At 38.3% G+C, this 26,017-nt stretch overlaps 1 protein-coding gene across 1 annotated transcript in view; it reads right to left on the bottom strand.

Moving 5' to 3' along the window:
- The window catches only part of LOC125248065 (cat eye syndrome critical region protein 2 homolog), a 34,391-nt gene extending 9,274 nt beyond the window's left edge, over window positions 1-25,117 (bottom strand). The window contains exons 1-7 of the mRNA XM_048159654.1: window positions 24,818-25,117; window positions 5,617-5,711; window positions 2,763-2,946; window positions 2,524-2,651; window positions 2,354-2,434; window positions 2,172-2,239; window positions 1,589-1,749 (exon numbers count right to left, since the gene is read on the bottom strand). Coding sequence (XP_048015611.1) covers window positions 1,589-1,749; window positions 2,172-2,239; window positions 2,354-2,434; window positions 2,524-2,651; window positions 2,763-2,946; window positions 5,617-5,711; window positions 24,818-24,937 — 837 coding nt within the window. The 5' untranslated portion in view covers window positions 24,938-25,117. The remainder of the gene's footprint in view (window positions 1-1,588; window positions 1,750-2,171; window positions 2,240-2,353; window positions 2,435-2,523; window positions 2,652-2,762; window positions 2,947-5,616; window positions 5,712-24,817) is intronic.
- Between the last annotated feature and the right edge of the window lie 900 nt (window positions 25,118-26,017).

Here is a 26,017-nt window from a genome sequence, read left to right as displayed (position 1 = left end):
GCTGTGAGACTGTGCTTGTGTGAGAGAGAGAGAGAGTGGGTGTAGGGTTTGATTTGAAGAGGCAGTTGTCCAAGTTAAAACCCGTTGCATCAAGTTTGCAAAAGAAAGTATCCAGTTCTTTGCAGATCAGCGTACAGGTGTAAGAAATGTGAAGCTGTATAATGTTGGAAGCACTGAAGCAAGATGTACATTTCACAGTGAGGGTATGTAATGGTGATTGCTGGAAGTGGGGTAGCTATGGCAACGAGACACTCTAATAGGTCTTGATTAGCCACGGAAATGACATGTCAACACCACTGCAAAATGTGCATACCAACATGCATCTGATATAGGCAGTTTTCTCACTGGTAAGAAAAAGATTACTATCTAGTTCCTCTATTATCTATGTGCATATGAAAATGACATAAATTTAAACAATTTTTAAATGCACTTTAGATACTTACTGCCTTTGGGGAAAAAAAACAAAAAACAACTGGAGATGTTGTGATTGTCCCTAAGGACAATGGACGTTGTAAGGCTTTCTGAAAAACAAAATCTCACGCCAATACAGACCAGTCATGAATTGCACTCATGTACTGGTATTAAAAATCATCAGCAAAAATACCAGGGACTGGATTCACAAAATTCTTAATTAGGGCTGCCCCCTAATAGTCGACTAACCATTAATACACTAGAAGAAGAGGTTTGGTCAACCAGGATTTTATTAGTCAATTAGTCGATGAAGTGGCAAAGTCACGTAGTCAGCAAGGGACAGATTGTTAATGGCAGGAAATCCAAACATTCGGCTATCATTCATCGACATCAAATATGACTTATCACTTGAAACATGTAAGTAGTAGCAACTTTACAAGTCCACTTGCTCTAATGTTAGCCTAGTCCTAGATAAATGTGCGCTATTATTTGGCGCATATCCTTGCTTGTGTGGAGAGCGTGCTTACTGCATGACATGGAGGCACCGATGCGATCACTTGAATTTAACTTAAAGTACCCCGTCATTTTGTTCATATAGTTAAGAGTTATGCAAACTGTAAAAGGGTCTACTTTTATTTCTGTAAAATCACAATAACAGTAAAACGCGATTAATGCCTTAAATGATCAACTACTAGTCGACTAGAAAAATCTATAGTCGAGGGCAGCCCTTTTAATAATAATAATAATAATAATAATACCTTCTAAATTTGTGTGCAAATCTTGAATTTTTTCTTGATATCTGATTATATACTTGCCTACTCTTGAGGCTGCCTGTACAACCAGTGTAAACTCACCTAACTTGAATAATCATTAAATAATCATTAAAAAAATAAGAACATTAAGATGTCTTTTAAACTAAACATATTAATTTAGAAATTAAGAGAATATTAGTTGAGAAGAATTTTATTTCTAAGAATGTTTTCTTTCATTGTAGGAGGGAATTCTCGTTGTCTCAAGAGTCATTTAAATATTGTACTGATATTGCTTAACTAAAATATGTCACTATTGTTTTTTTCTAGAGATGGCAGTCTCTACTGAGATAATAACCTATATCCCAGTTTGACTCATAACATGACTCATCATTACATCACATCACATGAGGTGCAGTAAGTCTCACCTTGTGTTCAATCATGTTACTGATCTCGGGCAGGAAGTTCTGAGTGATTATGCGGTGCAGGTGACGGTCCTGAGGAGAGATTCTGTCCTTAATACTTTCGGCCAGATTGACCCACTGCTCCTCGGTGTCACACACCAGAGACCAGACCCCACGCTCGCGCTCTGACAACACATTACACAAACAGCACCTCATTAACAGATATAGAAAAAGAATCAATAATCAAGGACAATTCATGTTGGGAGGTCAGTTAAAAACTTGTTTTATAATAAATCAAAGCATCACAATAATTTGTCAAATCTATCTAGCTACCAACCAGTAATTTGAGCTTTGATCTCTTAGAAATCTCTGTGAAGGCAAGCTACAACTGCTGGCAAGGTTGCTAGCATTTCATTTCAACTTGTGTCATGAAAGCTCCACATTTCATGATTTGCTGAAAGAACATTTCATGCACATTGTAGCAGACATGCATTACAGCTGCCATGGGCACTGTAAGCCACTTACATTGCAGAATAAAAATGAAGGAGAAATGGTTCTGCAATAACCCTATATCTTTCACCTAAAACCAGCAAAACCAGTTTCTCACCTGTTCCGGGTTTAGACTCCTCGACACTGTCATCCTCTTCCTTCACAGAGTCCTCCCCATCCTCCTCCCTGAAACAAACAAGATTATACCCGTATCTTTCTAAATAATTCAAACTATGACTAGTAAGACTAGTATGTGTCTGTCATACAATGCATTTAACAGATGTTTAAAGAAGTCCTTACATTGATACATCAATATCCTCAGACTTCTTCTTTGGTGGCCTCCCTCTTCTCTTCTTCTCAGACATTTTGTCATAAGAGTCACTGTGAAAATGGTACGTATATGTTTTTCACAACTTTTAGCATATTATGATTCATGTATGTGTGTATATAGAAATGCGAAATCATCATACCTGTACTGTGGAGACATCGCTTCAACTGGCTCCTCTTTGTACAGCCGTGTACCGTAAAAGTACCAATAGAGGGCCCCGTTCCCATCCTGGCCCAAAGGCTCAACACGCAAACTGTCTGCATCCAGGCCCTGCAAAACCCAGGATCTCTTTTTTAAACGCTTCGGTTATGGTGAGTATTAAACAAACAAATGCAAAACCTGTATGCTGTATGCTATGACACATGTAAACAAGGTTGCTACCTTGAGCCTGTCGAAGACATCAGCAGCATCAAGACGATAGTCACAGAGTCTGTGCAAAAGCTCCACCTGTGTGCGGGGTGGTAGCTCCTCAAACGGGTTCTCCTTCAGTGGATTGGGCTTCCCTTCTTCTAGTTCCCAGCGGTAACTGATAATGTCTTCCAGATAACTGCTAAAGGACTGAATCCTAAAAAAATATATATATATTTGTGGTTAAAATGCATCTTTATTTCTAGAATCAACACAAACATAAAATGTTCCCAACCAAGTTGTGAATTTTGTGCAAAAAAAATCTGAATTTCACAACAATTTGCAAATAAAGCATGGCTTAAAAGAACAAAATCATCAGTTCCGAGGGGGGAAAAAAGAATTTCTTGGGGTTTACAGTGTGCAGGCAAAATGCTTTTTAGTTCGTTAACAATAGACGAGTTTGATTGACAGGCGATCTAACCAATCATAATGCAGAATCCACCATTATGTCCGTGATGATAGGAAAACTGATGCACAAAATCTTACACTTGTCCACCAAGGGGTCAAGTACCATTAAGCAACTCAAAAGCAAAGAAAACACAAACAATCTTGTTTGCGGCAGTTAGGGTCTTCCACCTTGATTTTAAGTTAGGATAATTCACTTAATTCTACTACTATATCTTTTCATGATGATACAGACTATAAAAATAGTTCCAAGTGAGGTCAATTCGATCAACCCAAAACCCAGCTCCTGGTACTAATGCGTAGGGCAAGGGTGAGCCTTAGGACAACAAGAGAGAAGGTAGAGAGCAAAAAAGCATAGAAAGAATAGGCTTATCTTGAGAAAGCAGAATGATCTTTCTCACAGCTGCAGGCCCCCTGCCATTCCATCTTTCTCCGCCTCTCTCTCTCATCCGTAACACTCCCTCCCCCATTCTGCTGGAGCGTTTAGCACATGTAGAAAGAAAAGGGCACTTCTGTGAAAGGCCAGTGCCCCGCAGCCTCCCCCTGGATGCCAGTTGCTGTCGAATCCAATAAAACCCCGCGTCCTGTTAACGGCCTGCCTGAGTATGCGAAAGGGATCATTCTTGCCTACCCAGTCATCGACCGGACTCCTTTTTGCTGCTGATGAGGCACCGCTATGGAAGGGAGCTCCCTTTAGGGGCTAGTCATTCATCACAGCACTGACTCACACAATAACTCACACTCTTTACTGGGATGGGGCCCACGGCCCCTTGACCTACTACTGCTGCAGGTAACCTAGCTCCATGAATACAGCGCTACTACAGTCAACTGGTCGCATGCAGACTGGAGATGGGAGTCTGAGTCAGACACAGGATGTGGGTTGGGCATTACCATGCATAAGATCCTTCAAGAGCACAGGGGAGGGTTGCAAAACACCAAAAACAGTAGAGTACAATCAAAGGAGTATTTCCGGGTTCAATACAAGTTGAGCTCAATCAACATTTGTTGCATAATGTTGATTACAAAAAAAATGGACTCATCTTTCATTTTCTTTATTATGTTGTCATGGCAACAAAGTTGAAAAATTGGACATTCTTTATGGAAAAGGATAGTAAGTAATTTTATCATATTAAAATCATGTCAACACTCATTGTTTACATCTGGCTATACTACTGAAACAGTGAGTATTATTAACATTTACAGATTGGCCCCATTCACTTTCACTGTAAGTACCAGTGTCACTGAACCCAGATGTTTACTTTTTTTAAAGAAAAAGATGGGCAAGTGGAAATGAATTTTATGGTAATCAACATTATACCACAAGTATTTTTTATTGAGCTTAAAGGGTTAGTTCACCCAAAAATGAAAATTCTGTCATTTATTACTTACCCTCATGCGGTTCCACAGCCATAAGACCTTCGTTAATCTTCGGAACACATTAAGATATTTTAGTTGAAATCCGATGGCTCCGTGAGGCCTCCATAGGAAGCAATGACATTTCCTCTGTCAAGATCCATACAGGTACTAAAAACATATCTAAATTAGTTCATGTGAGTACAGTGGTTCAGTATTAATATTATAAAGCGCCGAGAATATTTTTGGTGCGCCAAAAACCCCCCCAAAATAACGAATTATAGTGATGGCCGATTTCAAAACACTGCTTCAGGAATCATCGGAGCACAAATGAATCAGTGTATCGAATCTGCTGTTCGGAGCGCCAAATTTCAGCCGTTGACAGTTTGACACGTGATCTGAATCATGATTCGATACACTGATTCATTTATGCTCCGATGCTTCATGAAGCAGTGTTTTGAAATCGGCCATCACTAAATAAGTCGTTATTTTGTTTTTTTTGGCGCACCAAAAGTATTCTCGTCGCTTTATAATATTAATATTGAAGCACTGTACTCACATGAACCGATTTAAATATGTTTTTAGTACCTTTATGGATCTTGAGAGAGGAAATCTCATTGCTCCCTACGCAGGCCTCACGGAGCCATCGGATTTCAACTAAAATATCTTAATTTGTGTTCCGAAGATTAACGAAGGTCTTACGGGTGTGAAACGGCATGAGGGTGAGTAATAAATGACAGAATTTTCATTTTTGGGTGAACTAACCCTTTAACTTGTGCCAAATCCAGCATATTATTTTAAAATTCCCTTTTTCATGCCATCTATTTTCTAAATGCATGTTATTAATCTCACTTTGAACAACTAATTCAGACAGGGCATTTAATTTAACTTTTTTTTACCTCAATTTTCAATTAAAATATAAATCTATCCTACATTTTTTTTTCTTTTTTGTTAATCCACTTACTCGGCTGTACGTCACAATATGGAAGAAACCATCTATCGCTACTTCAGTTACATCATGACTTGAAGGTACAATGGGAACAGGAAATGCTGATGGTGATGCACTTACGTGATGTCGCTGCGTTGATAACATCCTTTCAGCAGGGAGCAAAGGAGGTCTAAGAGGAAGTCTTGGTCTTGTTTCAGTAGTGCTTGCTCAAGTTCCTATCAAAAAGAACAGCGGGGAGGGGAGGTTAGCCATTACAGCAGGGTTGGGTTTAACTAGCGGCTGCTTTTATGAACTTATTAAATGATATTGGCCTAAACTGCCTAGCTTGACATTTTTATACCATTCTTTCACTGATTAGAAAATGGTGTGGTTAACTAACACCACATAACGTGGGGTTGCTCACAGTAGTAACATAGATTTATGAATTTTATATGTAAGTTTGATATTTTCAGCAAAACGGTGTAACCTCCTGTAACAAAACTCTTTAGGGGTACTAAAGTTAAAAGTAAGGGGATGCAATAACAGATCATGTTTGACTACCTAAGGTTGTCATTAGGCATTACGACTGAAACCAGAGTAAGACAAATTGTTGTTATAAGGAACTGCCTGTAGAGCAATGTCACTCAACCATAGCCAGTTCAGGAACCAACCTGACAAACTTCCTCTGTTTGCAAGAGCCACATTTTAAAAACACCCATTGTGTACTGAATGTCGGGTGAATGTGTTGTCTCCTTAATTTGATCTTTTACACTTTAAGATTCTACCACTACAAAGCACTAACACATTTTGACTTGGATAAACATTCCCAATCCTGTATAAAATATCCTCATATCTCTTTTCTTTCTCACCTGTATGTTAATGACATTTAGCCTAAAGTTAATTCTGATTGGTTAAACAACATGTAGATTAGTGGCATGTCACAGTAAGTATAAGTACATTTCCATGTGCACTTATAAATCAAGCTATAGGTTTTAATATATACGCGAGCTACAGTCTTCATCCATCTGTCCAAGCATGCATAACACAATGCATAATCAATAATTTAAAAGTATTAAAAGATTAGTATTAAAAGACTTTATTCACCCTCAAGCCATCCTAGGTGTATATGACTTTCTTCTTTCTGATGAACACAATCAGAGTTATATTAATAAATATCCTGACGCATCCAAGCTTTATAATGGCAGTGAATGGGACCAACAAGTATGAAGCTGAAGAAAGTGCCTCCATCCATCATAAACATACTATATTTAACAAGTTATAAAGTAAAATATCTATCTTCCACCAGACAGTGTAAGAAACTGAAGAAAATGTAAACCTCTTGCAGTTCAAAATGCTTACGCTACGTCCTACGCCTTCCCTATTCAAATTACACAAGTTAAATTACGTTGCATCAGTTAAGTTTTTTTCCATAAGTATAATATGGAAGGCGGTCTAGCGGAAGATAGATATTTTACTTTATAACTTGTTAAATATGGATATTTTTCTTACACAAATGCATTGATTCACTTCAGAAGGCCTTTATTAACCTCCTGGAGTCGTGTGGAGTTAGTTTATGATGGATGGATGTACTTTCTTCAGCTTCATACTCATTGGTCCTGTTCACTGCCATTATAAAGCTTGGATGCATCAGGATATTTATTAATATAACTCTGATTGTGTTCATCAGAAAGAAGAAAGTCATATACACCTAGGATGGCTTGAGGGTGAGTAAAGCTTGGGGTAATTTTCATTTTAAAGTAACATCCTTTAAATGCATATTGTGCATGGCTCATCTTTTATAGCAAGCACACACCACAAAGGCCAATTGTAGTACATTAACATTTATACTAAGTTAACTAAAGTGTTAATAAACCCAAATTTAAGGCGGCATTCAAATTGTGACACCCTTGGAGCTCAACATTGTAATACATTTGATTTTACTTGATTTTACTCATCACCCATTTATCTCAATTTTAAAAAGAATTTGTTGGTTTAGTCCATCCAGTCAAACTTTTTAAGTCCAAGAAAATGTACTTCATGATGGGACTCGCAATAATGCAGAGAGGTTTGCACGCTGAAGGTGGAGTACTAAGAATGTCACAATTTGAAGTGAAGTGACGTGAAGGCCAAGTATGGAAACCCGTTCTCTGAATTTGGACTCTGCATTTAACCCAACCCAACCCAAGTTAGTGCACACACATTAGGAGCAGTGGGCAGCCATTGAGGCAAACTGCCGATTGGAGGTTAAGTGCCTTGCTCAAGGGCACTTCCTGCTGGTATTGAGAATCGAACCCACGACCTTCGGGTTAGTTTGACTCACTAACCATTAGGCCACAACTGCCCCTAAAGCCCATTTGAATGGCTTTGTCAACATTTTTGAAGCAAACTGATGCATTACATCATAACACCTGGAGGTGTAGCCTAGTCATGAAAGATCTGGACACCACTGTAGACTTAATCCCTTCAAGGGGCGATCCATGTGCTATTAACATCACGACCTGGGCAAGACACTTCACCCTGTGTTGCTCTGGAAGGATTTTCCCTATAGGTGCAAGTTGCTCTGGATGAAAGTGTCAGCTTAATGACAATTCAAAGCAAATTAGACATCTGAGCAGGCTATGAAAACATTAGGTAAAACCAATACGGGAAGCAATAAGTCACTGTCAAGATGAATTAACAGTTGAGAAGTACTACAAAACATGGTAGGAAACCACCTGACTTTAAAAACCAGAGAAGTTGGATATATGGTAAAATCCTTAGACTGCACCGAAAATGTGCCAAAACATTCTCCAGGTTCTCGATAAAGCTTCTACGAACAAGATGGAACTGAGGTTTAACCTTGACCCCTGTCTTCTTCCATTGTGTTGCAGCTATTGAGAGTTTATGAAGCGGCAGTAAGTGGGACTGCAAACTCCAGCCTACTGAAAGGAACAGAAGAGAAGCTAAGCGACAGCATGAGCCCACAGCCACAGCTAGGGCTAGGGCAAGGCTGACCCAGCACAACCCAACCCAGCATGCACTGCTCTCTCCTCGGGATGCCCAATGTCACTCTAAGAAAGAGGGAAGGGGAGCTTGAAAAATGTAAATGGCCAATGCTCCATCACCGGTCCATCTCAAGGAGCTTAGCGACTGCAGTTGCTTTCTTTCACGAGGACACAGCGAGCCACTCAGTCCCTCAGGCAACAGGGAGCACTTTTCAGCTCCCATATAAAACATCCTCCCCCTTTACCCTTTCAGAGCGGAGTGACACTACAAAATTAACTCAAGGGCAAGAGAGGCAGCCCATCCATTCATTGTGAGATTCACTCAAGCTGCAGATTGCCGTTTCTCTCTAGAGAAATGGTGGAGAGAACGGGGTCATGGAGGGTCAGCTCACACACCTCCTGGCTGTGGAGAGGAAACCAGGAGCCCAGTGTCAGCAGGAGGAAAAACAGAATGAGAGCTTGAAAAACAGGATGAGACACGCTTGTGCTTAAGGTGTGTGTGTGTGGGGGGGTGCACTGTCCTTAGATTGTTCTCTTGGAAAAAAAATTGAGGTGGTGTTGCTTAACATGCTGAATCCATTAGGTGTTTTTGGGTTGATTGTTGAAGCAATTTAAAAGCTATTGATTATCCCCTCCAGGTACTCAATAAAGAGTCTAAAGTGTCCGTGAAACTCCATATTGAAGGAGACAGTCCGTTTGGGCAGGAAGTCCAGAGGTGAAATGGATCCACCGTAACAAAAAGGGTTATTGCCTGTAAAATTTGGTAACTCTTCATGTCTTTATTTATATCCATGTCTTCACAACTCACTCACACTCTGAATGTTTGGGACTGCCAGGAACATCCAGGATCATCTTCAAGTGATGGGCCACTCTGGCCTTTCGCTCGTCCCTCAGATCCTCCGTTACGCCTACAAAACTTCCTGGTCCCTTGACAGTTAGAGGACCAGAGTGGGCCCATCTATCAGTGCAGCCTCGACTTTGATCACACTTCAAACCTGAGGCCGGCTGCGGGGGATTAACACAACCCCACTTCGCTTTTGAAGTGCCATTCAGTGGCTCAGATGGCAGAGAAGGGGAATTAATGTGTGTGTCCTTTACACCACAAAGTCTCCTTTAACAGCTCACTGAAGATATCCGACCTCAATCTTCTTTCTTAACCAACTAGCAAAACCGGTATGGTAAGTGCACAGTACAGTTGGGCAAAAAACAAAGTGATAGTATTTAGATGAGTCATTAGGACTACCGTTTTCAGTCAAGTCTAAGGTTAAAGGGATAGTTCACCCAACAATTGTCCAACAAATGTCCAACTGTTTGTCCAAACGATGAAAGTCAGTGGGGTCTAAAACAACATTGGATTGGATTCATTGTATGGACAGAAAAACTACATACAAATTAGGGCTGGGCGATATACACATGACAATGGTGGATTTAGAATGGATATGGATGTACATTTTGGGGTAATCATTCCTCATAGTCACACACACACACACACATTTTAACCTGCGCTAGTACGCAAATCCGACAAACCATTTGCGTGACCAGAGATATGTACTTCTGTGATTATCCCTCAGTGTGCCATAAGGTTGCCAACTGCCAGTTATAAAATTAAATCGTTAGGCTGTATATTTTAGAGCTGATTAACTGAATGTCACTGATAAAGTTGTGTGTATCTATCCATGACAGAGCTTTGGCAAAACTGAGCCGCCCTCTGTATCAGTCCCTGGTGCACACCAGAAACTCTACAGATGCATACAGGCAATTAACAGCTCTTGTTGGTCAAGGAAGTAACAAGCAGACAGTGAACGTTCATCTATCTGTATAACGTTCTCTCCACTCCCTAAACTGTATCTGATGATGCCACATTTTCAACCTACGTAACAGCACAGCAAAGTTATGAAGAGAAACTTTACCAAACTAATTGTGGATCTTCCTATAACTGAGACCTTATAAAGCATTTGCAGATTCCGCTGAGCAGCACTGGACTGGCAGTTGAGGATAACGTACATTGGAGAGATACAATCCAGATAAGGTATTGTTTCCCTCTTCCCAAGAACTTAATGCATACATTTACTCTCATAAAGTTACCAGTGACAAACTGCCTTGTTACCACTTATCCTTTTAAGATATTCAGACATGACAACCCTACATCTTTACCCTTTCAAAAATTTGACTGGTGGAGTTTCTACAATATACGTTTTATGATTATATTATATTATATTATATATAACAAAACTTTTTTCCCACATGCAAGGTCAGTAACCTTTACCTTATACTTGTTACAAATAAATGTGGCTCATTCAGTAATTTTTTAATGTCTTCTGCTTGTAACTTAAAGGTGCATCAAGCGATTTCTGAAAAGGGCTGTTGAAAGTGGATCAGACCGAGCACCACAACAAACTTGTAGCCAATCAGCAGTAGGGGACGTATACACTCATGATGGGGTAGGAGAAAGAGAGCAAGAGAGGGGTTTGAAGAAAGACTGTTTAAAGAGAGATGGCGTAGAGACATTATAAAAGAGAAAAGGTCAGAGTAATATCACTGTAACAAAAAGGGTTATGATCAGCCAAGTGTGTTAGGACCCTTTCTAGTGCTGGAGAGACCAAAGCTGGAAGGCCTGAAAACAGACACTGAGGTTGGAGTGTTTCTGCTCCATATGTGAGTAACATTGGTTTTGAGTTAGGGCTGGGCGATATATAAAAAAACATTTGATATCTCGATATTGTCAATTTTTACGATATTCGATATATCTCTCAATATGTTTGCATTTGCTTTTAAATAATAAAAAACATGATTTTCTTTTGCCCCCATGATAAAAAACTGTTTAGATAGAACAGCTATTGTTACAAAGTAAATCTAAAATGTTTAGTTCAAATTTAAGCAGTTAAAAAAAAAAAAAAAAAGTTATCACTTACTGCTTTTTATTAAATGAACACATGTAAAATGTAACTGAACTGAAGTACTGCAAAACAAGTACAGAAAGTGCATTTCACAAGCGGATTTCTGCTCCCAGACATCTATAAAATGAATGGTAAGACTGATGTAGGGTTCACAGGTTCGGCTCGTCCATAGATCGGAAGTGTTCGCGAAGTGCATTATCTGAGAAAGCTTCTGTGACAGCTGTTCGCGAACTTTAAAACACAGTTTCGGGAGTGCATCCTGTGCAAAGTATTTATGGCAAGGCAAATTGTATCGGGGGTCAATTATCTTTAGCAGCCATTTGAAGCCAGGTTTTTCCACGGTACTGACAGGTATCTTTGGCAATGTGAAACGTGACCGCCGATGTAATTCTTCCCACTTTTTACTATTTCTCACGACCAGCTTTATTTGTTTAGGGACTACAGGCCTACCAGATTTTTCGGCAGATGAAGAAGCCGAGTCTAGTGATGGTGGCTCACGGAGTTTCATGCATTGCTCATACTGCACAGGATGCTGCTTGAGGTGATGAAAGAGATTAGTGGTGCTACCACCCTTTGTAGCCATTGTCTTGCACACCTTGCAAATGATGATATTTTGATTGGTATCGGTTATCTGAAAACCAAACCACCCCCATATTACAGATTGTGTGTTCCTTTTGGAGACTAATTTATCATCCCCTCCCTGGTCTCTTTCCACATCTGGGTTGTTCGTGGTCTCCATTTTGCTAAGGTTTATAAAAAAAAATAAAATAAAATAATAAAAAAAAAAACCCTCCCCCACCTCACGTCTCTTGCACGGTAATACGTAAGGGGACGTAATATTGGGAAAGTATGCTTGAATTTGAAATATTCGATATTCACGATATTTTCAAATTTTACATCGTCGTCAAAATTATTGCGATATTCGATTTATCGCCTAGCTCTATTTTGAGTGTGTGCTGCTGGCGACTAACAACGAACTCTTGCTTGTATATACTCATGTACATCTTTGTTCTTCCTTATTGTTCGTTCATCATCTTCGCTTTATTTTTCGCAAAGCTTTATTTTGCTTCACTTCTGCTATAAATAGACATCCACTCTTGCATTGCGTGTTCCTGCATTTTGGGGGCGGAGCAATGAAAGGAGGGGTGTGTTTGTTTGGACTGATTTCAAGTATCCAGAGTGTTTAACAATGATTCTCAGAAATTGCCTATTGTACCTTTAAGTACTAAAATGGTAAGTTCATCCAAATTAAAAATAAGAAAATCAGATTAAACATACTTTTATTTTTTAAATACTAAATTCACGACAATATCAATATAACATGGGTATAATATATTTTGGTAACACTTTAGTATAGGGAACATTTCTCTTTTTTAACTAGTTGCTTATTAGCTTGCATATTGGCTGTTTATTAGTACTTATAAAGCCCATATTAATGCCTTATTCTGCATGACCATATTTTACATCCCTAAATCCAACCCCATACCTAAACTTAAAAGCTACAACAACTACCTTAGTAACTATTAATAAGCAGCAAATTAAGAGTTTGAGGCAAAAGTCGTAGTTAATAGTGAATATATGTGTTCCCCATACCAAGTGTGTGTGTGTGTGTGTGTGTGTGTGTGTGTGTGTGTGTGTGTGTGTTTTTTTTTTTTTTAAATTATATCTCATCTAAATGTTTGCTCACTCACTGAATGTGTTTTTGCAATGGGGGTAATTTTGTTGCTCAAGTGTTTACACAACTCTTACAACAAGGAAGCTGGATATCAATCTTTGAATTAAAAAAAGAAGTAGCATGACTAAATACAATAGAATAAAGATACAAATGAAAAAGAGAAATAAAGAAGTTTTTTGGGTAGGTCTAACACTAGTATTCAGGTAGAGAAACACTACAGAAACTGAATAAAGTAATAAATTGTAAAATAACACTGGATAGACTTAGTCCTTAAATACATAGGCTATTAATCTTGATTCCTTACAATTAAAGCTATATTTTGTTGTTTTATCAACATTAATGACAGACACATATTAGGCTACTGTCACTTTAAGAGCTAGTGCACTGATCCATTATACTGTTACACATGCATTTTCTTTCTCAACTGTTTATGTTTAAGACAACCAACTAAAGTATGTGTGTGTGTGTAATATATATATCAAATTTGACTGGTGTGTATATATATATATATATATATATATATATATATATATATATATATATATATCACACACAGGTTTAATTCCAATAATATTTCATACCACCGCACACCAGTCAAATTTTAGAAAGGGTCAAGAGCAGGGCAGGTTATACGGCACAGAGCTGGGCCAACCATCTCAATGTCAGGGCCAGATGTAACAGGTGGCCATGGATGGGTGGCCAGACACATCTAGGGTTTGGGATCACCGCACAGGCAACTGAATGGGGATCATTAACTCACAACAGCCTCCCCATTCTCTAGTCTCTTGCGTGGCCTCCACTTGGTGGTCTTGTTGCCAATATCTTGAACAGGATATTGTCCAATACCACCAGGTGCAATAATGTGCTTATGCATGGACCATTAACAAGACTCGTTTGCCAGGGAAAGCAAAACAAAACTAAGCATTGGGGCTGCGTGCCTTAACACATAATGACACATAACACGGACCAAAAAGTCTTATCAACATATCATTAACTGAAGAGCACACTGTCGTGTTTGTTAATCAAACAGATGCTTGCACAACCTCAAACTTGCTGCTTTTACCATCAGTGACTATTGCAAAACTTCTCATTACTTACATTGGCAACTTGAGTTTGAGAGAATGTTGCACAGCAATACTTGCTGGTTATGAAAGCATTCTTGGTAAACAAAGGTCATCAGGTTAAACTCACCATATCTTGGCAGTAAAGCAAACTTAAAATCACGGTAGTTTTATAAAATATAACTTAATGATGAAGAAACTGCCTCAAACTTGAACATCAATATCATCTTATAATATAAGTATATGTATTTTTAGTTTTAAAGCATTGCTTTGATCATTCTTTGATCATTAAGGTATATTTCTCTAAAATAAATTGCTTAAATCAGAAGTCTCTTAACATTACTTTTGTTTTCATAAGAATGAGACAACAGAAAAGACTCAAAAGCTTTTATCTAAACTATGAAAGCTTGTTTCCGCCACTAAATAAAATAAAGTAATTATCTTACAAATCTGACTTTATTTCTCGCACTTGCAAGTTTATATCCCGCAATTCTAACTTCTTTTCTCAGAACTGTGAGATATTAACTCGCAATTAACTCATTTCATCTAATTTGAAACCTCTAAGACAAGTTATGTCAATGCTTATGCTTCTAAGTCGAGTCTAAATTTAAGTGTGACTTGAGACTTTTAGACCCAATTTGTCAACCAAATTGTATCCAAAATAGGCATGAATTAAGCTATATTTACTAGCAACTTTCAAGCAAAGCATGTAGTAGTAGACTAATGCTCAACATAACACAGGATTGATTGTTTATATCATCGAAGAGCCAAAAATAAAGTTCAATTTCAGAGTTCAGGTTGAGTGGGTCTGAACAAGAGGTCAGAGCAAACTGACATTGACTATTTTTAACATCAGGAGCACAACCAGGAAACATTACTATAAGCATAACAGACAAGACAACCATGGCTTCTCTCCAAACAACTGTTCCCAAGAGCAGATGAGTGGGTCTAGCCGGGCCATTGTTACAAACTCGCCTCTCAAAGCACATTGACACCCCCCCAGCACACCCCTCCAAAACACACACACTTTACACGTACACACTCTCTGCCACCTCCGCTGTAGGCTAAGGGTCCCTCACGTCTCATGCAAGCAGCCTCCCCCACCATCCAACTCCATCCCGCGAAGTGACATTCCCACCGGAGCCCCCATCGCTGCCACCCCCACCTACTCAGCTGTCTGAGGGGAGAGAGAGCTACAATCCCCGATGACACACTAAACATCAGATTTCCCATCGTGCTCTTACGAGCTCCCAGCAGGTTCTTGCATCATGCTGCCACGAGCAAAAAACAGCACGTCGCTCTGAGGAACACCTGACAGTCACACTCTAAGCGGGTTAACACAAACCCGACAAACTAGGATCGCAATGGGGGCTTCGATTTCATCCCAGACAAAACACAAACAAGCAACAGCGTGTGGAGCGGCAGCCTCAAACTGGAGACAGACACTGGGAGCCATGGGGTGCTGCAACAATGGAGCTCCCTGAAACAAACACCACAGAGTACAAACCCCTCCACCCATACCCCATGTGGAACCATCTGATACATTTACTTCTGCCCTCACCTGTCAATCAGGGGTGGGGGAGAGGGGTTAGTGATCACAATGTGGAAGGATACGGTGGTTAAGACAGACTTGGGAAGTACCAGAAGTGTTGTGTACATATGATGGATTCACTGTTGCATAAGGGTCATTATGAAAAATGCAAAGTTAATGCAAAACTTGACGGCTTGATGCTAGGTGGTTGCTATGCAGTTGCTAAAGCCCAATTTATACTTCTTTATTTGACACGTACGCTAACATATCCATGAATGCAGGCAGTCGACATGCGCTCGAGAAAGTTCCATCTTTTTCCAGAGTCTGTGCTATTTTTTCTCCAGAAGTTATGACCAGTAAAAAAAAAAGTCTTTGTATTTTTTAATCTAAAGTTGCAGCTTTCTCATAACCCCCTCACACAAGTGCTTGTCAATGCAGACATCTGTTGTTGTTGTTGTTCCATCTCTTTGGTTTTGTTTTCAACTGTGAAACAGCGGGCCACTTTGTGGAACAACTGATTTTTGCAAAACCAATTGTGTAAATCAAAACCAAAATTGCATATTTTGGAAAATTATTATGTTAGTGTACACTACACTTTAAAAGTTTTGGGTTAAGACTCTTATGCTCACCAAGGCTGCATTTATTTGATCAGTAAAATACAATAAAAACAGTAATATTACTCCAATTTAAAAAGAACTGGTTTTTATTTTAATGTATTTTAAAATGTAACTTATTCCTGTGATGCCAAAGCTGAATTTTCAGCATCATTACTTCAGTCTTCAGTGTCACATGATCGTTCAAAAATCATTATAATATGCTGATTTGGCTGTGATAGACTGGCCAACTGTCCAGTATGTTTCGCCGCCTATGGCCAGAGACAAAGGTCAAAGCTGTTTGGAGGATGGATGGATGGATGTTGATTTGGCGCTCAAGAAACATTTTCAATTATTATTGTGGAAAAAAATTGTGCTGCTTAATATTTCTGTGGAAACAGTGATACATTTTATAAAAAGTTCAAAAGAACAAATAGCATTTTGGAATTTAAATATTTTGTAACATTAAAAAAAAAATGTCTTTACAGACACTTTTGATCAATTGAATGCATCCTTGCTGAATAAAAAAAAAAAAAAAAAAAAATTTACAACAAACTTTTAAATGGTAGTGTATGATGAGTTCTCGCCGATCACATGATGGCAAAACAAGTCTGAATGCTTAGAGAGATCATTCATGTCGCAAACAATACAGAAAAAAAGTAATGTGCCTTGGCAAGCAATACTAATTAATGAAAAGCAATAATGTTTAGAATATGTGAATGTCTTTTCCAGTGTTGGGTGTCACACATTACAAGTAACTTGAGTTACGTAATCAGATTACTTTTTCAAGGTACTAGTAAAGTAATGCATTACTTTTTCAATTTACAACAAAATATCCAAGTTACTTTTTCAAATAAGTAACACAAGTTACTTTTACACATTTATTGACTGACAGCTCGCCTGTCCCCATGTTGAAATAAAAAGTGCAGAGGCGTATGCGCCGTGTGAACATGATGCTTATTATTGTTCTACACTAAATATAAACTTGCATCTCACTTGCACAAAAACATTCGGCGTTCCTCAAAATGAATAAAGACATTGAAATGTAATTGAAATGAAATTAATGCAAACCTGTAATAATAAACTATTAACTTACACAAATATACTTTAAGTATTTAATTTTACTTTATCAACTAATATCTTTGCTGCCAACCTTCAATAATCTAATTCAACCATACTAATAAGCAAAAATGACTTTAGGTTAGATTTAGAGTTTTGACCGTCCTTCTCCTGTATCCTGTTCTTCTTTAATCCAGAATGGCAGCACAGTTGAAAGGTTTGTTTGAGCTGCGCCCTCTACTGTACAGGCGTAAATATGCATTTCCTTCAGCCTGAGGCCTATTCATTTCACTTTTGGTGTGAAAGGGCCTTAACATTTGTCAAAAATAGAACTTTTGTTGTTATTAAAAAATAAACAAGCAAGCCCACCCCAGGTGAGAAAAAGTAACGCAAAAGTAATGTAACATTACTTTTCATAAAAAGTAACACAATTAGTTACTTTTATAAGGAGTAAAGCAATATTGCAATGCATTACTTTTAAAAAGTAACTTTCCCCAACACTGATCTTTTCTCATCTGGTTGACTGGAGCAGATTAGGCATAAGTTAGAATGAAGGTGGGTGAGAGTGGTACTTTTAAAGCTGCAGCATCTGGGGTCTGAAACAAGGCCTGCTGACCCATCAGTTATTGATGGTGCAAATCCCACAGTCAGAGCCCACTTCCTCCTCCTCAAAACCACAGGAGCTCTACCAAGGGTGAGCCTCTCACACATCAAAGCTGTTAATTCAACACAGGCTTCACAGATACGCACATGCACACACATACGGCCATCCTTCACAATCGGCACCCGGCGTTGGAGGAAAACGAGAGAACACTACAGATCCTCCTGACACAAATCCATTTTCCTCATCTTAATCCATCTGCTTTTCAAAACAAGAGCTTGTCGCCAGCTCCCGCTCCACCAGGCCCCATAGAGATTAAATCTCCCTTTACAATCGAGCAGCGCAAGGCCCTAAAGAAAAGGTGCCCCAGACGAACACCAGCACCCAGTTACGACCATCTTGGCTCTCCGGGGGGAGAGGCAAAGAAAGCCACCATCTGTGATTTAGTCATGCTCATGCCAGGGCCAATGATGGAGCAGCAGTGAGCGAGGAGGAACGTGAATGAGGCTCTATTCAACACTGGCAGAACACACAACCCCAAGTTGGGTGGAGGAAAGAGCATAAGGGGGCACTTGTACCCAAGGATGAAGGTGTGATGAAGAAGATGAAAGGGAGGAGTCCGTGATAATCCCCTGGGAAAATTCTGCCATGTAAGATCATGGATGAGACAAATAGCTGTCAGAGAACATGTGGATGTGCAACGTCAGAGCTTGACAAAGGCTTAATGAGCTCTTGCACAATGGACTGTGTGATCTCCGACAGAGACAAGCGTTAATTAGGGGTGCATCAGTAGTCTGAATTATAAACTCGCTCAGTCACTGATTCTCATTAGAAAAGAAGTGGTGAAATGACTAGCAAACCTGTGTGAAAGGAGTATGGACATCAAAAGAAGAGTCAGTTCAAGGATGACTACATCAAACCCTGGAAAAATGTAATCTTCGCAAATCTTCACAAAAAAACAAAAACAAAGAAAAAAACATAATGAATAGGGCTGGGTAAAAAAAATATCAATTTCTCGATTTTAATCAATTCTCATTTTTACGAACCGATATCGATTCTTAAATCCAAAGAATCGATTAGTCTAGTCTGTTTTCAGTTGATGAATGAGCAGAATATGTAGCGCCTCCCATACAATAAATCGCAATAACCTTTGTGCTTTGTTACTTTTGATATGAAGCAAAGTCTCTGATTTCATATGACCGTTTAATGTGACGTGACAGATCGCTTTAGCGCCTCAGTTCAATAGAAGCAGCAGCACGGAGCGCATGTGAACATCCTCTCCTCCGCTTTAATACCAGTTACAGCTCGAAATAAACACGACTAAACATCTGAAGGCATGTTAAAATATACAGTACAACTTACCGAAATCCGTATCATGTCTCGTGTAATCACTCAATCAGTGTTTCAACCTCTGAAAGACGTCAATAAAACAGCTTGTAAACAATGTCACGTAACGTCACACTCAGAAAAAACATATTCAGTGACCATCAACTCATTAGTCAGCTAGAAAAGTGCCCTAGAAAGCAACATTCTGATAAATATAGCTATGCACCGTTACATATTCATTATAATTTTTAATGTTCTTCAATATTTAATGCATTATGACAGCCGCGATTTAAATATTTATATTAAAAAAAAAAAAAACGAATTGGAGTAGAAATATGATTATGTAATTCTAAACTTTATAATAAAAACATCGAGTGTAATTTAAGTGTTTAAATAAGTTAATTTAACCTTCAATATTATTATAGTAGTACCAACTGACCCCCATGTGTACAGCATTAGTTGAGAGATTTTTTTCCACTAGAAAATTTGCCATGTACTGTAACTGAAATACTACATCCAAAATAATCGATATCGAATCGAAATTGTAATCGAATCGAAAGCATGTGAATAGCAATCGAATCGAATCGTGAAAATTGTGTCAATACCCAGCATATTTCACAGTGTAGCTTTAAAAAGACGATCCTTGTAGCTTTATTAGTTATTTTATAACTTATTTTAATTATCTTAATTAACGAAATTAATATATATATTTAATATTAATAAATTAATAAAATGATTAATTTTTTTTATAAAATTTCACAATATTACTGTTTTACTGTATTTTTGATTAAATAAATGCAGCCTATTTGAGCATGAGACTTCTTTCAAGAACATTTAGAAATCTTACCTACCCCAAACTTTTGAACAGCAGTGTAAACATGAAGAACAAGTACACAAATTGGCATGTGACTTGAGAGAAATGGAAATGGCTGCAGATTTACCAAAAGGATCAAATGATCCCTACAAGGGTCAATTATTACACAATTAAAGAGTGTGAGTGATGGTCGGTTCTCTACAATAGATGAAATTTGAGCAATTAAGAAAGAACTTGTCTTTCTCCAGATGCCCACATTGCTGACTTTGCCCACCAAACGTAATCAATTCAGAAACTAAATTAAGTTCCACTCTCATCTTCTGCTGAGGCAAACGCTTGGACCAAATGCTCACAGATCAATTCTCCACCCACCACCAAATTGATAATGAAGACATATGAAAACAGACAAGCAACAAAACACCAACTCTCATCCTCTGCGTGGAGTCGGCAGGCTCGGTCCTCTGGCTGTGTTTGTGTATGAGGGGTGAGGGGGGACATCCTGAAGGACTCTGCCTCCCTCGACTTTTGGAGGCGGTGGGATTTCAGGGCTCGTTTCACGGCCACACTGCCAGGAAATCAAGCGTGCTTCACACAGACAAAGAGCACGGAGTGAGCCCAAGCGAATAAGGCCTCTTCCTGCCGAGCTCTTCTCTCATCTAGGGCAGAGATACGGAGCGCGACTGAAGTGTAACCAAGGAACAATGTGCAAGGAGCCGTTTTGTCAGCTTGCCAAGAAGAATCTCCATTGTCTGCCCCCGGAACGGATCCTGAGAAGAAAAGGAGCTGGCCAACACCTTAAACTTCATACTGGATCATTGCCTTTGTAATATCCACTGTGTTCGACACACAAAGCTTGTGCTCTGAGTGTGTCAACCATGATTAAATTCAATCTTTCTGTGGTTTTCAGTCTTATTAAAGGGTTAGTTCACCCCAAAATGAAAATTCTGTCATTATTACTCAACCTTGTGTCGTTCCACATCTGTAGGACTTTCATTCACCTTCGGGAAAAAAAATAAGATCTTTTTGATGAAGTCTGAAAGGTTTCTGTCCCTCCATAGAGATCCAATGTAACTACAACTTTCAAGGTCCAGAAAGGTAAGAAAGACATCATTAAAGTACTCCATTTGTTTTTACTTTAATGATGTCTTTCCTACCTTTCCAGACCTTGAAAGTGGTAGTTGTGTTGGATCTCTATGGAGCAACAGAAACCTCTCAGATTTCATTGAAAAGAATTGTAATTTGTGTTTCGAAGATGAACAAAGGTCTGGAACGACACTAGGGCGAGTAATTCATGACAGAAATCTTGATTTTTTGGGTGAACTAACCCTTTAAGGCAAAATAACATAAGATTATTTGAAAAAACAAGATGCTTTGCCATTCCCAAATTATGTTATAAAATAAAAATACTTTTGTTCAAGTTATATCACTGTTCATCAAATGAATGAAAATCTGACTTCTGAAAATCTGACAAATACTCAACAGGTGAGATTGATAAAGTCTTCTTGACAGAAATCAGGTGTACTAGAATGTCAGCGTGCAAAGTCATTTGGTTCATTTAAAACAAACAGCCATACGGCCACCTTATAGAGTAGGCTTTCTCCCACGTAAAATACATTGTATCCTCTTACAGCCGGATTTGCGTTCTATTTACTGAACTATCCACCTGCTTTTTTTAGACAGCCCTGGATGAGGCTCACAAGGGCTGAAAACAAACAGGTGAGGTACAAGAAAACGTCAGCTAAGCCACCGCATCACCACATCAAGGATCGTCGTTGAGCCAGTTGCTGGTAAATCTGCTTTGATGACATTCCCATAAACTTGTGTTGACTGGCTCACGCAAATGAGATGACGAAGTTTGACAGAAATCCAAACACGCTAACTGGATGTGAGAAAAAATAACAGCTCAATTAATCATTTTTGCACAAGTTGTACCTGAATTGAACATAAAATTGTTAAAAAAAAAAAAAAAAAAAAAAAAAAAATGCCAATATATGTTCAACCAAAATTTCTTACTACTTTCTTCTGCGACAATGTAAAGACAAGAGACTGACCCTTTACCATGTTCAACATCCACTTCAACACTAATAAGCATTAGGACAATTGAGATTAAGGAAAAGATTATAACAGAAGACTGGCGCAATGTGAGGGATGACTTGAAAAACGTCTCAATCACTAGATTAAAGCAACCGATTGGATTATTCACAGTCCTATTCACGCACGGCTGCAAAGTTACCAGGATACTGAAGTGGGACTGAGAGCTTTTGTGTTCAATGACCTTGGACACCTACGCTGAATGCAATTAGGATGCAAGGAGGAATCGCGAAACGGTCAATGACTTGAGCCCGACGCACACTCCCACCCTCTGAATGTAAATCCTTTGACACTGCATTGACACACGCTGCCTGTAATCTGCGATCGCCAAACGGCGCACAAAGTAAACATATGCAGGAAGCTCGGTTTGCAATAGTGTTGCAATAAAAAACAAAACAAAACAATCAAGCATGACCAAAAAAGGGGCCATAACAATCATCCAACATACCAAATAGAGACAGATAATCAGCTTGACAGATATTTTTATATATTTTTTTGGTTTTTAAAAGTGTAAAAACATAATGGAGATATAATTAATTTTGAAGTTTTATTAAGTGTTAACAATGAGATTATGTGGTTTTTATAATGAATTAACACTGCTTTTGTCATTTTTTTACAAGATGGACAAAATTTGTCACCAAAAAAAGTCATTCGGTTTAACCAAAATTTCGGTTTTACCAAATGACACTTTTGATTATAACGAATAATGGTATTTTCAAACAATGTCAAGTTAACAGGCTGATATCTAGCTAGCTAGCTGGCTATCTAACAAAAGGGCAATCAAACATTTTCCATGTTTTATAGCGGTTGTACCGAATGACCTTATGTTTCGGGACGGCAAGTGAAAACATGAATTTTTCAAATAGTTAAGAGAGAGTTAGTTACTTTTCTTCACCACCATGTGGTCCTTTGCAGGTGTCTGAATGATGTCACATCCTGTCACATGATATTGACCGCATGACTGGATCCAAAATGGTCCCTTTATATTGGTTACTCCAAATGACTTCAATGAAATTCATTTTTCCGGACATTCCTTCTCATAACAAAGCAACGACTTCTACAAATAATTTTAATACCATTTTGCACTGTCGATATATGATGTTATAAAATCATGCCAGAATAAAAAATATATACATTTATTACATTTTAAGATATTTTAATCACAAATTAAATGAATGTATTGGCCTTTGGACGGTTAAACCAAATGACCTTTTGACACTTCAAAATCTTTAAAATACCTTTATATGTAGCAAAATATAATTAAAACCTTTTGGATTCAATAAAAGAGATCTAGATGTACCTTACATACTTTGGATGTCATATCTTTGTTTTTTTATTATTATTAAGGCCTTTGGACAATGACAAAAAAAGACCCAATTCAAAAGATTGAATTGTTTTGTTAATATCAGATCTACTGATAAATAGTATAATGTGTCTCTAGAAAATAGCACCCAAAAACAGCATTAAAGTAACTAATTTAAAACTTTTGTTTGAATAACAACTAAACTTTTTAAATAACAGCCATTCATTCTCAAACAAGAAATATGTTCAGATCCTGTCAGATGTCTGTCTGTATAAAAATGGATTATCTTTATGATTAGCATTATTATTAATAATTACTGTTATGATGAAAACCAAAACACATAGGGTTGTATCGTTGATTTAGTTATTTTGAGTAAAAAATAAAACAATTAAAAGTAGTTTCTGCATATCTGTCATAAAAAGACCAATATCTGTCGATCTCTAGTATGAATTTCCTATTTGATCACGCCAGTTGTAACTTTTCTGGGAAGCAGCACGCGGTGATCCGCTTCTCAAACCCCTCATGCAATAACAAAGCCAGTGGCCAGCACGTTTCACACATGTGGGGGTCGAGAAGGACCGAGGTTACTGGTGCCTGTGACAAATACACACAATCTATGCTGTTTCCAAATGAAAGTTAAAGGGGGAGGTGATGAAAATGGGGGTGACTCAAGTACTCCATTTAAACGTTTCTGGGTTACATTCACATCAACGTGAGACCAAATTTACAGTATCATTGTAAAGTGACTGAATCAATAACAAACACAACAGACAGACAGTAGGGAACAATGACCAAGTCGGAGGCAGCCTGTGATCAAACAATAAACTTGTAACCCAATAATCATGAACTTGGCTTGAGTTTTTAACAAAAGATGAAACCGAGTCACTGGAAAGTTTTTGCGTAGCGATAAATCTATTCGACGTCAATCTAAAATGAGTGAATGAAAACCGGTCTTACGAGACTTTAAACTTAAAACAACGCACGCGGATATTAACAGAAATACCAGCGTTTTTATTAACAATTTGTTTAACTTAAACCTCACTTTATAAACCAACTCATTAACCGTTGGCTGATTATAAACAAAGACAAAACACCATTAACCACTGAAAAAAACAAGTATTTTCTTTAATTAAAGCGCATTCAGTGTTTTGAGCGGACGTCTGTTTAGTTGTGTTATTATTTAAACCAAACGAACGTTAAATAACTGACTTTATTCTATCAGCGTCACTTGCTTTGACGTCCCATTAACTAACTTATAATGTGAATAGTTAAAGTCAGGCAAACATAAAGTCAGGTGGCTGGGGAACATGGCCAACTTGAATTTGTTTAGTTTCGTTTCGTTTTAATGAACTTGACTGAAAGGATACCGATGTGTAAATTCATACAGGTAACGTTATGATCATTTACCTCGATTTCAAAGTCTGGTAAATTGAACGCCGTCCTGAAGAGAGAGCAGAAGTGCGCTATGGCGGGGACTTCCCACCAAGACTGGATCTCCTCCACAGAAGTTATACATCCCTGGGACATTTTTCTGTTTGTCCTACGAGTGTCTCACATTAAAAAGAGTGGCTTAGACGAATCCGCCCAGAGTGTTCCTCACATCAAACTTGTTTAGCTGAACAGTAAAACTTGTTGTCCTTGCGGTGCAGTAGCCATTGCGACCCGTAGAGTCGTACAATCTGTTTCAATCCGCATTTCACAGGAGGAGAACAGATGGGCTGGGCGCTACCACTTGTCGCGGGGAGGGGGGTTCACGCGCACCAAAACAAATAAAATATCGACACAAATCGAACTAAACCCTCGTTAAAATTTCTCAATCCCCACTGTTTGAAATATTAGATACGTTTAATATCTATCTGACTTGATCCAGTCACTGTGAGTGAAAACTATCGCAGTTAGACAGTCTTTGCGGTCAGGTGTCTTACCTCCGCTCCAAGTGGTATGTTCATTTAAAGGGAATGAACACATTTGAATTTCGTTGAAAGGGAAGTTGCTCGTTGTTGTTACATGAGAATCCTCGCGTTTGATCTTAGAAGAGATGAGCAGGGCAGAAAGGATGTTGATAAAGATACATTGCATTGACATTCTTATTTTTTATTTGATTTTAACTTCTTAATTGTATTAGTGTAGGAGCCCATTATGAAGTCGTTGTGGCTGTTGTTTGTAACCTACTGAAGTTGATTGGGAGTGTAGTTTTTAATGCGCTACAACTGTTTCTAAATAGTGTTTTTGGCATAGTGATTATAAACATAAAATGGCATAAGTCCTAAGAATTAATGAAACATTTAAATTCTAACAGCGTTTGAAGACTAATACCTTTTTTGACTAATTGAAATATTGTGAACTGTGAATAACAAATTGGTCTTCAAAATATGGATCCAGCGCCCCCTGTTGACACGAAGAGATAAAGCAAACTCTATCTATCTATCTATCTATCTATCTATCTATCTATCTATCTATCTATCTATCTATCTATCTATCTATCTATCTATCTATCTATCTATCTATCTATCTATCTGTCTGTCTGTCTGTCTGTCTGTCTGTGTCTACTTATCTGTCTGTCCATCTGTCTGTCTATCTATCTTTCTTTCTGCCTATCTATCTATC

This window comes from Megalobrama amblycephala, linkage group LG15 (assembly GCF_018812025.1).
Source record: "Megalobrama amblycephala isolate DHTTF-2021 linkage group LG15, ASM1881202v1, whole genome shotgun sequence".
In the NCBI taxonomy this organism is placed as follows: domain Eukaryota; kingdom Metazoa; phylum Chordata; class Actinopteri; order Cypriniformes; family Xenocyprididae; genus Megalobrama; species Megalobrama amblycephala.
The sequence above is the reverse complement of the archived record's forward strand: the minus strand, read 5'-3'. Positions and strand labels throughout refer to the sequence as shown.